Genomic DNA, 12,653 nt, shown 5'->3' with positions numbered 1-12,653 from the left:
AGCCAGCCTGGCCTTAAGGGCCTGTAGCCCTTAGTTAGCCTTTAGTTGTTGGCAGGTAGCCTAGTGGTTAGAGCGCTGGACTTGTAACCCGAAAGGTTGCTGGATTGAATCCCCGAGCTGACAAGGTAAAAATCTGTCGTTCCGCCCCTGAGCAAGGATTCAGAGGGGTTGGGTTAAATGTAGAAGACACATTTCAGTTGAATTCATTCAGTTGTACAACTGACTAGGTATCCCCCTTTCATTAGTTAGCCTTTTAGTTAACCCTTAGTTAGCCTTTTAGTTAACCCTTAGTTAGCCTTTTAGTTAACCCTTTAGTTAGCCTTTTAGTTAACCCTTAGTTAGCCTTTTAGTTAACCCTTTAGTTAGCCTTTTAGTTAACCCTTAGTTAGCCTTTTAGTTAACCCTTAGTTAGCCTTTTAGTTAATTATTTAGTTAGCCTTTTAGTTAACCCTTTAGTTAACCCTTTAGTTAGCCTTTTAGTTAACCCTTTAGTTAGCCTTTTAGTTAACCCTTAGTTAGCCTTTTAGTTAGCCTTTTAGTTAGCCTTTTAGTTAACCCTTAGTTAGCCTTTTAGTTAATTATTTAGTTAGCCTTTTAGTTAACCCTTTAGTTAACCCTTTAGTTAGCCTTTTAGTTAACCCTTTAGTTAGCCTTTTAGTTAACCCTTAGTTAGCCTTTTAGTTAGCCTTTTAGTTAGCCTTTTAGTTAACCCTTAGTTAGCCTTTTAGTTAGCCTTTTAGTTAGCCTTTTAGTTAGCCTTTTAGTTAACCCTTTAGTTAGCCTTTTAGTTAACCCTTTAGTTAGCCTTTTAGTTAGCCTTTTAGTTAGCCTTTTAGTTAGCCTTTTAGTTAGCCTTTTAGTTAACCCTTTAGTTAACCTTTTAGTTAGCCTTTTAGTTAACCCTTAGTTAGCCTTTTAGTTAGCCTTTTAGTTAACCCTTGGCTAGCCTTTTAGTTAACCCTTAGTTAGCCTTTTAGTTAACCCTTTAGTTAGCCTTTTAGTTAGCCTTTTAGTTAACCCTTGGCTAGCCTTTTAGTTAACCCTTTAGTTAGCCTTTTAGTTAACCCTTAGTTAGCCTTTTAGTTAACCCTTTAGTTAGCCTTTTAGTTAACCCTTTAGTTAGCCTTTTAGTTAACCCTTTAGTTAGCCTTTTAGTTAACCCTTAGTTAGCCTTTTAGTTAACCCTTTAGTTAGCCTTTTAGTTAACCCTTAGTTAGCCTTTTAGTTAGCCTTTTAGTTAACCCTTTAGTTAGCCTTTTAGTTAGCCTTTTAGTTAACCCTTTTAGTTAGCCTTTTAGTTAACCCTTTAGTTAACCCTTAGTTAGCTTTTTTGTTAACCCTTAGTTAGCCTTTTAGTTAGCCTTTTAGTTAACCCTTTAGTTAGCCTTTTAGTTAACCCTTTAGTTAACATTTTAGTTAACCCTTAGTTAACCTTTTAGTTAACCCTTAGTTAGCCTTTTAGTTAGCCTTTTAGTTAACCCTTTAGTTAGCCTTTTAGTTAACCCTTTAGTTAACCTTTTAGTTAACCTTTTAGTTAACCCTTTTAGTTAACCCTTTTAGTTAACCCTTTTAGTTAGCCTTTTAGTTAACCCTTAGTTAGCTTTTTTGTTAACCCTTAGTTAGCCTTACCTGTTACGTTCCGCTCTGGGTTACCAAATAGTTGTATCAGTGTTGTGTTCATTAGGGGGCGGCAGGTAGCCTAGTGGTTAGAGTGTTGGACTAGTAACTGAAAGGTTGCTAGATCGAATCCCTGAGCTGACAAGGTAACAATCTGTCATCTGCCCCTGAACAGGGCAGTTAACCCACTGTCATTGTAAATAATAATTTTTTCTTAACTGACTTGCCTAGTTAAATACAATCAATAAAAAGTATAGATCTGAAGAACCTGGACATGATGAACATGGCAGATCTCCACTAGCTTTCCTCTCTGATAGGCTAGGGGGATGTCCTCGGGTGGACACCAGTGACTAGGCTGGGCCCTAGGGGATGTTTCTGGATGGATGGGTTATTTGTTTTTAGCACATCTGTTTAGTGTCTACAGGAAGTGGCCAGGAACTGACAGGGCTGTAGAGTTCCTGAGCAGTAAGCCCTGTGTGTACACAACCTAAGCCATAGCTGTTATTCTACTGTACATCTACAGCTCTGTATATGACTGGAGCTTTGGTTAACTGCTTCTCTAGGCTTCTTTCTCTTACTGAAGCACTTCAATAGGCTGTTTACACAGGTAGCCCAATTATAATCTTTTTTCTTTCTCACTATTTGGTGTTTAGACCAAATTTTCACATCAGATTTATTTTTTCCCCAAAGCACAGGGGGAGCTTTTTCCCCAAAGCTGATCTGATTTGTCAAAAGTCAAATAAAAACTGTTTATCTGAATTGGACTGCCTGTGTAAACATAGCCATAGTACCAGTTAATCTGGAATCTGTTTTAACGGTGATCTGTTTTAAGTGTTTTCCGCTCCACAATGCATGTCTAGACTCATCGTGTTGGTTTGTGCTGCTGCTATTAGCTGAAAAGTGATCTGTGCTGTCTCACCTAGCCAATTAAAGAGGAGAGATACAACAAAAAGCATTGTTATTGGAACAGTTTAAAAATACTGTTTCTGAGACCTGGTGTTTCCTCTATATCATCCCCCCCCCCCCCCCGTGTCTTTAGGAACCTGGGGAAGAATGGCCTGTCCAGCAGCAGTATCCTCCTTGATCAGTGTCCCCCGCCCAGGCCCCCCCTGCCCCCCTCACCCTCGCTGCCGAAGGACAAACTCAACCCCTCCACACCCAGTATCTACGTGAGTAAATAGCTGTGAGGGTTTTTACTCATGTCTGTATGTTGGGATTAGGGTTTCCGTTAGCCTGTAATAGTCGGCTTTTGGACTATTTTTATTTTTAGAAAAGCAGATGAATGAAATTGGCGAAGAAGAAAAGATCCCACTGTGAAATGAGGCTTTTTTTGCATAATTTAGTGGAATTAAATTTGTGTGTGTGTGTGTAGGATCACACGCATACAACATACAGATACAGAGGAGCAGTAAATCTGTCAGACAGCGTGAGAGCTGCTGCTGCAGCATCTCAAACAACCATCAGAAGGCAGGTTTCATCAGCGTGTCACACGCCACTTTGCAATGAGCTGACGGCAGTAGGCTGTGCCTGCTTAAGTGTTTGAAACCTGAATATTTGAAAACATATGAGGCATGTCTTCAAAGTAGCCTATTGGATCTCCTCTCTTTCTACATTTCTAACCGTTTGTGTGACAGGCGCCCTTTTGACACTGTGGTTTCCTGCCATTTGCATTATGGAACAAACATTCACCTGTAGCCTACTACTGTCTTGTGCGCATTGCTGCGCTTGTAATGTGAATAAATAATAGCTTATTAATATTTTAAGATAAACGTTCTGATCTGTTTGTTGTGTCAGACTCATTACTTTTTAAAGTTGCATCCTCGACCTGCATGTTCTGTTAATATGAATTACCATATTCTAAGTGTGATGTTACTCTGAGCACTGTGGGTGGACGCCCTAATCAGGTTATGCATATGGGTCCGGTAAATTTAAAATGTTGCCGGTCAAATATCCTGCGCCACATTTTCCTAACAGAAACCCTGGTTGGGATTTCATTCCTGTGCTTTTTACTCTGGCTGGCCTGGGCTCTATGGCTGGCCTGGGCTCTATGGCTGGCCTGGGCTCTATGGCTGGCCTGGGCTCTATGGCTGGCCTGGGCTCTATGGCTGGCCTGGGCTCTATGGCTGGGCCGGGCTCTATGGCTGGGCCGGGCTCTATGGCTGGCCCGGGCTCTATGGCTGATCTGGGCTCTATGGTCTTAGTGTTTATTACAACTAATGGTCTAGTTTGCATTTCAAGGCAACATTTAGGGCAGCAGGTGGGCTGGTGGTTAGAGGGTGAGCTGGTGGTTAGAGGGTGGGCTGGCGGTTAGAGGGTGGCTGGGGGGGGGGGGCTGGTGGTTAGAGGTAAGAGCGTTTGGCCAGTAACTGAAAGGTTGCTGGTTCGAATGCTCGGGCTGACAAGGCTCTGTCGATGTGCCCTTGAGCAATGCACTTAACCCTAATTGCTCCTGTATGTTGCTCTGGATAAGAGCATCTGCTAAATTACTAAAATGTAAATCATTTGGTAGTCAGTTGGTTACAGTTTGGTAGTGTGGTTTGGCTATACTCAACATTAGAGTGTGTGTGTGTGTGTGTGTGTGGTCTCTGACCTGTCTGTTTCTCCCATGGTGTGTAGCTGGAGAATAAGAGAGATGCCTTCTTCCCTCCGCTTCATCAGTTCTGCACCAACCCCTCCAACCCTGTCACTGTCATCAGAGGGCTGGCCGGGGCGCTCAAACTGGGTGAGTTACACACACGGCTGGCAGTCATATACCGCCATTACACACAGTACTGCTGCTGGTGGCATTCCAGTCCAGCAGAATAAATACAAGTCGACTGTCTAGTCCTTCTGTCTCATTTTTGTTTAACGTACTGAAGCTGTGTGTGTGTGTGTGTGTGTGTGTGTGTGTGTGTGTGTGTGTGTGTGTGTGTGTGTGTGTGTGTGTGTGTGTGTGTGTGTGTGTGTGTGTGTGTGTGTGTGTGTGTGTGTGTGTGTGTGTGTGTGTTTGCATTCATTCACTAGCTTGGGGGGTGTGTGTATGTGTGTCTGTTGAACAACTTTACATGTTTGAGAACAGCACAACCTGCCGGCAGAGAGTGTCATTACATTCAATGTAGCATGTGGAGTAAAGTATTTGCTGCATAGAAAATATATTGGCTCCCTCACTCGATCAGTTCTCTACTGTTGCATGCCACATCAACACACACTGGATAGGTGCAGTGTAATGTGTTGTTTTACAGGGTCAGCCGTAGTAGTATGATAGGTGTTGTTTTACAGGGTCAGCCGTAGTAGTATGATAGGTGTTGTTTTACAGGTTCAGACATAGTAGTATGATAGGTGTTGTTTTACAGGGTCAGACATAGTAGTATGATAGGTGTTGTTTTACAGGGTCAGTCATAGTAGTATGATAGGTGTTGTTTTACAGGGTCAGTCATAGTAGTATGATAGGTGTTGTTTTACAGTGTAATGTATGATAGGTGCAGTGTAATGTGTTGTTTTACAGGGTCAGTCATAGTAGTATGGTGCCCCTAGTGCACCTGCTTGAAACTCACTCAAAATATCTGGATGGATAAATAGTTTGAATTTCATTAAGCTAGAGTGCTTCTGAACTCTTTGTTTTACTGCACTGGGAAATACTTTTCAGCCAGAGAAGGGTGGAGGGAGAGAGATGCAATTTGTGAGTTTACTAAACATCACCTTTCTCTAATATCTCTCCACTTTTCCTCATTTCCCATCCCTTTCTCTGTCTCCCACTTCTTTCCTCTCCCTCGCTGTTTTCCATCCCTCCACCCTTCTCTCTCTGTCTCTCTCTCCCTCCACACGTCTCTCTCTCCCTCCACCCTTCTCTCGCTCTCTGTCTCTCTCTCCCTCCACCCTTCTCTCGCTCTCTGTCTCTCTCTCCCTCCACCCTTCTCTCGCTCTCTGTCTCTCTCTCCCTCCACCCTTCTCTCGCTCTCTGTCTCTCTCTCCCTCCACCCTTCTCTCTCGCTCTGTCTCTCTCTCCCTCCACCCGTCTCTCTCGCTCTGTCTCTCTCTCCCTCCACCCGTCTCTCTCTCCCTCCACCCTTCTCCCCCACCCTGTCCACTCTGTCAGACCTGGGTCTGTTCTCTACTAAGACCCTGGTGGAGGCTAACCCAGACCACCTGGTGGAGGTGCGGACTCAGCTGTCTCAGCCCACCGATGAGAACTGGGACCTGAGCGGCACCAGGAAGATGTGGCGCTGCCAGAGCAGCCAGTCACACACCACCATCGCCAAGTACGCCCAATACCAGGCGTCGTCCTTCCAGGATTCACTACGGGTTAGTAGAGGGAGCGGCTGAAGGATACAGGCACACAGACAGACCGACACAGAGAACCATCACTATTGCAAATGCTCTCAATACAAGGCCTTGTTGATTAGAGACTCACAGAGTTTTGAGCTGGGTCCTGTTCTCTGAAAGGCCGTGTGCTCACTGTGCTGAGAACCAACCCCTGTCAGACACTGAATATTCACATGTTCTCTCCTCACTCTGTCACTTAAACTAGACAACGTAAATCTATATTGAATGTATTTCCCAGGAGGAGAAGAAGATGGAGCTGGAAGCAGAGGCAGCCAGCGCAGAGAGGTAAGATGCCCTCTGTCTGTCTCTGTCCCTCCCTCCCTCCCTGGCCGTCTGTCTCTCTCTCTCTCTCTCTCGGTCTGTGTGTCATATCGCTCTGCTCTGGCTAAACTACATCTCCCATGATCCTGCAGTGTGGCGTGCCGGAAGAAAGGGCCCTTCAAACACATCAAGTTTGGCACCAACATCGACCTGTCTGACGATAGGAAGTAAGTGTTCCACACAACTCTCACTGACAACATTATGTAGTTCTGTTAACGAGAGACTTTAGCTTGACCTTTTCATGTAAACCAGATTATATCATATGGTCCAAAAACAGACTGGTTAGGGTCTACAGGTGGAGCTGTCTCCAGACCGTTTGGTTGTAGAAAAAGACACGAGGTATGGCTTAAGGGAGAAGGGCTGGTTTTGGATTAGGCATTGTTATCATGATGAGGATCTCTGAGGTTGGGTGCGGTGTGTGTCTGTGCAGTAGAGTTTAGTGCTGACCCTTGCCCTCTGACCTCATCCAAGGTGGAAACTGCATCTGCAGGAGCTCAGTAAGCTGCCAGCCTTTGCCAGGGTGGTGTCTGCTGGAAACCTGCTCAGCCACGTAGGACACACCATCCTGGGCATGAACACTGTCCAGCTTTACATGAAGGTCCCTGGGAGCAGGACGCCAGGTACACACAGACACAGATGCACTCATACACACTGTACACACACACACCTAAATGCAACACAAACACCAGACCTGGGTTCAGATACTATTTCAAATATCTACGTTACTTTCACATTTCCAAGTAAATATTGAAATGTTTTGTTTGTTTTTAAGACGAGGAGTTGAATATTGGAATGTATTTAGAAATACTCTAATCCACTGACTCAAATTAAGTCCCATGCATTTAACCCAGGTATTTGAGCACTGGGCCAGTAACCGAAAGGTCGCTGGTTTGAATACCTGAGCCGACAAGGTGAAAAACCTATCAACGTGCACTTGAGCAAGGCACTTAACCCTAATTTGCTCTAGGGACGCCATACTACTATGTCTGACCCTGTAAAACAACACATTACACTGCATCTATCATACTACTATGACTGACCCTGTAAAACAACACCTATCATACTACTATGACTGACCCTGTAAAACAACACCTATCATACTACTATGTCTGAACCTGTAAAACAACACCTATCATACTACTATGGCTGACCCTGTAAAACAACACCTATCATACTACTATGACTGACCCTGTAAAACAACACCTATCATACTACTATGACTGACCCTGTAAAACAACACCTATCATACTACTATGGCTGACCCTGTAAAACAACACCTATCATACTACTATGGCTGACCCTGTAAAACAACACCTATCATACTACTATGACTGACCCTGTAAAACAACACCTATCATACTACTATGTCTGACCCTGTAAAACAACACATTACACTGTACCTATCATACTACTATGACTGACCCTGTAAAACAACACCTATCATACTACTATCACTGACCCTGTAAAACAACACCTATCATACTACTATGGCTGACCCTGTAAAACAACACCTATCATACTACTATGGCTGACCCTGTAAAACAACACCTATCATACTACTATGACTGACCCTGTAAAACAACACATTACACTGTACCTATCATACTACTATGGCTGACCCTGTAAAACAACACCTATCATACTACTATGACTAACCCTGTACAACTTACACTGACCCTGTAAAACAACACCTATCATACTACTATGTCTGCCCTGACAACACTATCATACTACTATGACTGACCCTGTAAAACAACACCTATCATACTACTATGACTGACCCTTTAAAACAACACCTATCATACTACTATGACTGACCCTGTAAAACAACACATTACACTGCACCTATCATACTACTATGACTGACCCTGTAAAACAACACCAATACCTCATATCATACTACTATGTGACCCTGTACCCTGTAAAACAACACCTATCATACTACTATGTGTACTGACCCTGTAAAACAACACCTATCATACTACTATGGCTGACCCTGTAAAACAACACCTATCATACTACTATGGCTGACCCTGTAAAACAACACCTATCATACTACTATGACTGACCCTGTAAAACAACACCTATCATACTACTATGACTGACCCTGTACAACAACACATTACACTGCACCTATCATACTACTATGACTGACCCTGTAAAACAACACCTATCATACTACTATGACTGACCCTGTAAAACAACACCTATCATACTACTATGTCTGAACCTGTAAAACAACACCTATCATACTACTATGACTGACCCTGTAAAACAACACCTATCATACTACTATGTCTGAACCTGTAAAACAACACCTATCATACTACTATGTCTGACCCTGTAAAACAACACCTATCATACTACTATGACTGACCCTGTAAAACAACACCTATCATACTACTATGACTGACCCTGTAAAACAACACATTACACTGCACCTATCATACTACTATGACTGACCCTGTAAAACAACACCTATCATACTACTATGGCTGACCCTGTAAAACAACACCTATCATACTACTATGACTGACCCTGTACAACAACACATTACACTGCACCTATCATACTACTATGACTGACCCTGTAAAACAACACCTATCATACTACTATGGCTGACCCTGTAAAACAACACCTATCATACTACTATGACTGACCCTGTAAAACAACACATTACACTGCACCTATCATACTACTATGACTGACCCTGTAAAACAACACCTATCATACTACTATCACTGACCCTGTAAAACAACACCTATCATACTACTATGACTGACCCTGTAAAACAACACCTATCGTACTACTATCATACTACTATGGCTGACCCTGTAAAACAACACCTATCATACTACTATGGCTGACCCTGTAAAACAACACCTATCATACTACTATGACTGACCCTGTAAAACAACACCTATCATACTACTATGTCTGACCCTGTACAACAACACATTACACTGTACCTATCATACTACTATGACTGACCCTGTACAACAACACATTACACTGCACCTATCATACTACTATGGCTGACCCTGTAAAACAACACCTATCGTACTACTATGGCTGACCCTGTAAAACAACACCTATCATACTACTATGACTACTACTATGGCTGACCCTGTAAAACAACACCTATCATACTACTATGACTGACCCTGTAAAACAACACCTATCATACTACTATGTCTGACCCTGTACAACAACACATTACACTGCACCCATCTGTTGTATGTGACAATAAAACATAATAAAATACTTAGTGGTTGATTCACATTATTTGAAAGTCCTCAAATACACAGAACATATGTATTTAAATAACAAATAATCATATATTTGATTCCAGGTCTGACACACAATTTGTTTTTTGTCACATTTTGTTTTATGAGGGATTTGTCTTGTCTTTTAGGTCACCAAGAGAACAACAACTTCTGTTCAGTGAACATCAACATCGGCCCGGGGGACTGTGAGTGGTTCTCTGTGCCCCAGCCTTACTGGGGAATCATTAACGACTTCTGTGAAAAGTATGTCAACAAAAATCTCCTGCTTCTAACTCAACACAAAGTGCATCTCCTACCTCTGTCTGTTTACAGCCAATACAATCTGAAGTCACAGACACGTCTAACTCTGCTTTGACTGTAGTGGACCTAATGCTAATAAAAGTATAATCATTTTTTCATATTTTCATTCATTGATGATGTACCAATCATTCATTGATGATGTAACAATCAGTCATTGATGATGTAACAATCATTCATTGATGATGTAACAATCATTCATTGATGATGTAACAATCATTCATTGATGATGTAACAATCATTCATTGATGATGTAACAATCATTCATTGATGATGTAACAATCATTCATTGATGATGTAACAATCATTCATTGATGATGTAACAATCATTCATTGATGATGTAACAATCATTCATTGATGATGTAACAATCGTTCATTGATGTAACAATCGTTCATTGATGACGTAACAATCGTTCATTGATGACGTAACAATCGTTCATTGATGACGTAACAATCGTTCAGTGATGACGTAACAATCGTTCAGTGATGACGTAACAATCGTTCATTGATGACGTAACAATCGTTCATTGATGACGTAACAATCGTTCAGTGATGACGTAACAATCGTTCAGTGATGACGTAACAATCGTTCAGTGATGACGTGAGTGATGACGTAACAATCGTTCATTGATGACGTAACAATCGTTCATTGATGACGTAACAATCATTCATTGATGACGTAACAATCATTCATTGATGATGTAACAATCTATTTGATTTGATGAACTGCAAGGAATCGGCAGTAATTGTATTTCTAACATCCTGTGTGTCTCTCTCCTCCAGGAACAACATCAACTTCCTGATGGGTTCATGGTGGCCCAACCTGGAGGACCTGTACGAGGCAGATGTCCCCGTCTACCGCTTCATCCAGCGCCCCGGAGACCTGGTGTGGCTCAACACGGGCACCGTCCACTGGGTCCAGGCCATCGGCTGGTGCAACAACATCGCCTGGAACGTAGGACCCCTCACTGGTAAGACGGGGAGAACAAGGGGGTATACTTAATATGAACATGCACTGCTGTTTTATGGGTTTTAATGCTGAATTAGTTGGAGCATCATTTAAATATGATAGATGGATTCTGACAAGTCTTGACATTGTGAAATTGAAATGATATTGTCATTAATACCCCCCTTCTACCTTCTTCCTCTCCCCCTCTGTCTCCCTCACTTTCACTTTATCTTCCTCCCCCTCTCTCTTGCGCTCTCTTTCTGTCTCCCCCGCTCTCTCTTTCTCTCTTCCTCCCCCTCTCTCCCCCGCTCTCTCTCTCTCTCTCTCTCTCTCTCTATCTCTCTCTCTCTCTCTCTCCCTCCCTCCTCAGCGTACCAGTATAAGCTGGCAGCAGAGCGATATGAATGGAATAAGCTGCAGAGCGTCAAGTCCATTGTCCCCATGATACACCTCTCCTGGAACATGGCCAGGAATATCAAAGTCTCCGACAGCAAGCTCTTCCAGATGATCAAGTGAGTCTCACACACACACACACACACACACAATTCCCTTTCGCTCGACCTCTCACACACACACAATTTTCTTTCGCTCGGCCTCTCACTCATACACACCTGCGCTCGTGCACGCACACACACACCTAACCCCTGTGTGTCTCGGTCTCTGCTAGGTACTGTCTGCTGCGGACATTGAAGCAGTGTCAGATGCTGCGGGAGCTACTGCAGGCGTCAGGCAAGGAGCTGGTGTGGCACGGCAGGACCAGGGACGAACCCGCACATTACTGCAGCATCTGTGAGGTACACACACACACTGTCCTTGTGGGGCCCAAACAATTGATTCCAATTCAAAAATCCTATTTTCCCTAAGCGGGGTTTCCGTTAGCCGGTGATGATTTAAAAAAAGGAGGTATAGCCGATTATGTAAAACTGTTGCCGACCAAAACGACCGGGAGAAACAATTATCCCTTTGCAAAATAATGCTTTTTATGAATTGATGGTAATACCACTTCATCGAAATACAGTTGACCGTCATGCTTATCAGTCTATTGGTTCATTTGCCTAATTTACTAGAAATAAATTGGCCAAATTGTTTTTGTTTTTTTTTTTCTTCGTTAGTCACCATCTTATTTGTCCAACACAGCTATCACATGCACACCGCATGCAGAGTCTATTCTGAGTGGGATTTCTCCTGCTGCTCCTCAGCTGGTTGTTGCTGGAGTAAAACGTGGTTCTCCTGCTGCTCCTCAGCTGGTTGCTGCTGGAGTAAAACATGTGGTTCTCCTGCTGCTCCTTGTTGCTGGAATAAAACATGTGGTTCTGGTTCAGCTGGTTGCTGGAGTAAAACATGTGGTTCTCCTGCTGCTCCTCTGGAATAAAACATGTGGTTCTCCTGCTGCTCCTCAGCTGGTTGCTGCTGGAGTAAAACATGTGGTTCTCCTGCTGCTCCTTGTTGCTGGAGTAAAACATGTGGTTCTCCTGCTGCTCCTCAGCTGGTTGCTGCTGGAGTAAAACATGTGGTTCTCCTGCTGCTCCTCAGCTGGTTGCTGCTGGAGTAAAACATGTGGTTCTCCTGCTGCTCCTCAGCTGCTGCTCCTGCTGCTGCTGGAGTAAAACATGTGGTTCTCCTGCTGCTCCTTGTTGCTGGAGTAAAACATGTGTTCTCCTGCTGCTCCTCAGCTGGTTGCTGCTGGAGTAAAACATGTGGTTCTCCTGCTGCTCCTCAGCTGGTTGCTGCTGGAGTAAAACATGTGGTTCTCCTGCTGCTCCTCAGCTGGTTGCTGCTGGAGTAAAACATGTGGTTCTCCTGCTGCTCCTCAGCTGGTTGTTGCTGGAGTAAAACATGTGGTTCTCCTGCTGCTCCTTGGTTGCTGGAATAAAACATG

The 12,653-nt window shown here is 43.3% G+C and overlaps 1 protein-coding gene across 1 annotated transcript in view; it reads left to right on the top strand.

Annotated features, from left to right (window-relative positions):
- LOC139398048 (lysine-specific demethylase 6A-like) overlaps positions 1–11,568 on the top strand; it is a gene marked incomplete at its 3' end in the record, with an annotated part of 46,349 nt that extends 34,781 nt beyond the window's left edge. Inside the window, exons 13-22 of the mRNA XM_071144292.1 lie at positions 2,657–2,786; positions 4,234–4,339; positions 5,693–5,898; positions 6,158–6,204; positions 6,333–6,407; positions 6,712–6,860; positions 9,656–9,770; positions 10,609–10,796; positions 11,145–11,286; positions 11,442–11,568. Of these exons, the coding sequence (XP_071000393.1) occupies positions 2,657–2,786; positions 4,234–4,339; positions 5,693–5,898; positions 6,158–6,204; positions 6,333–6,407; positions 6,712–6,860; positions 9,656–9,770; positions 10,609–10,796; positions 11,145–11,286; positions 11,442–11,568 (1,285 nt within the window). The remainder of the gene's footprint in view (positions 1–2,656; positions 2,787–4,233; positions 4,340–5,692; positions 5,899–6,157; positions 6,205–6,332; positions 6,408–6,711; positions 6,861–9,655; positions 9,771–10,608; positions 10,797–11,144; positions 11,287–11,441) is intronic.
- Between the last annotated feature and the right edge of the window lie 1,085 nt (positions 11,569–12,653).

Source organism: Oncorhynchus clarkii, unplaced genomic scaffold (assembly GCF_045791955.1).
Source record: "Oncorhynchus clarkii lewisi isolate Uvic-CL-2024 unplaced genomic scaffold, UVic_Ocla_1.0 unplaced_contig_7132_pilon_pilon, whole genome shotgun sequence".
NCBI classification, from domain to species: domain Eukaryota; kingdom Metazoa; phylum Chordata; class Actinopteri; order Salmoniformes; family Salmonidae; genus Oncorhynchus; species Oncorhynchus clarkii.
This window is presented reverse-complemented; position numbering and strand designations above follow the sequence as displayed.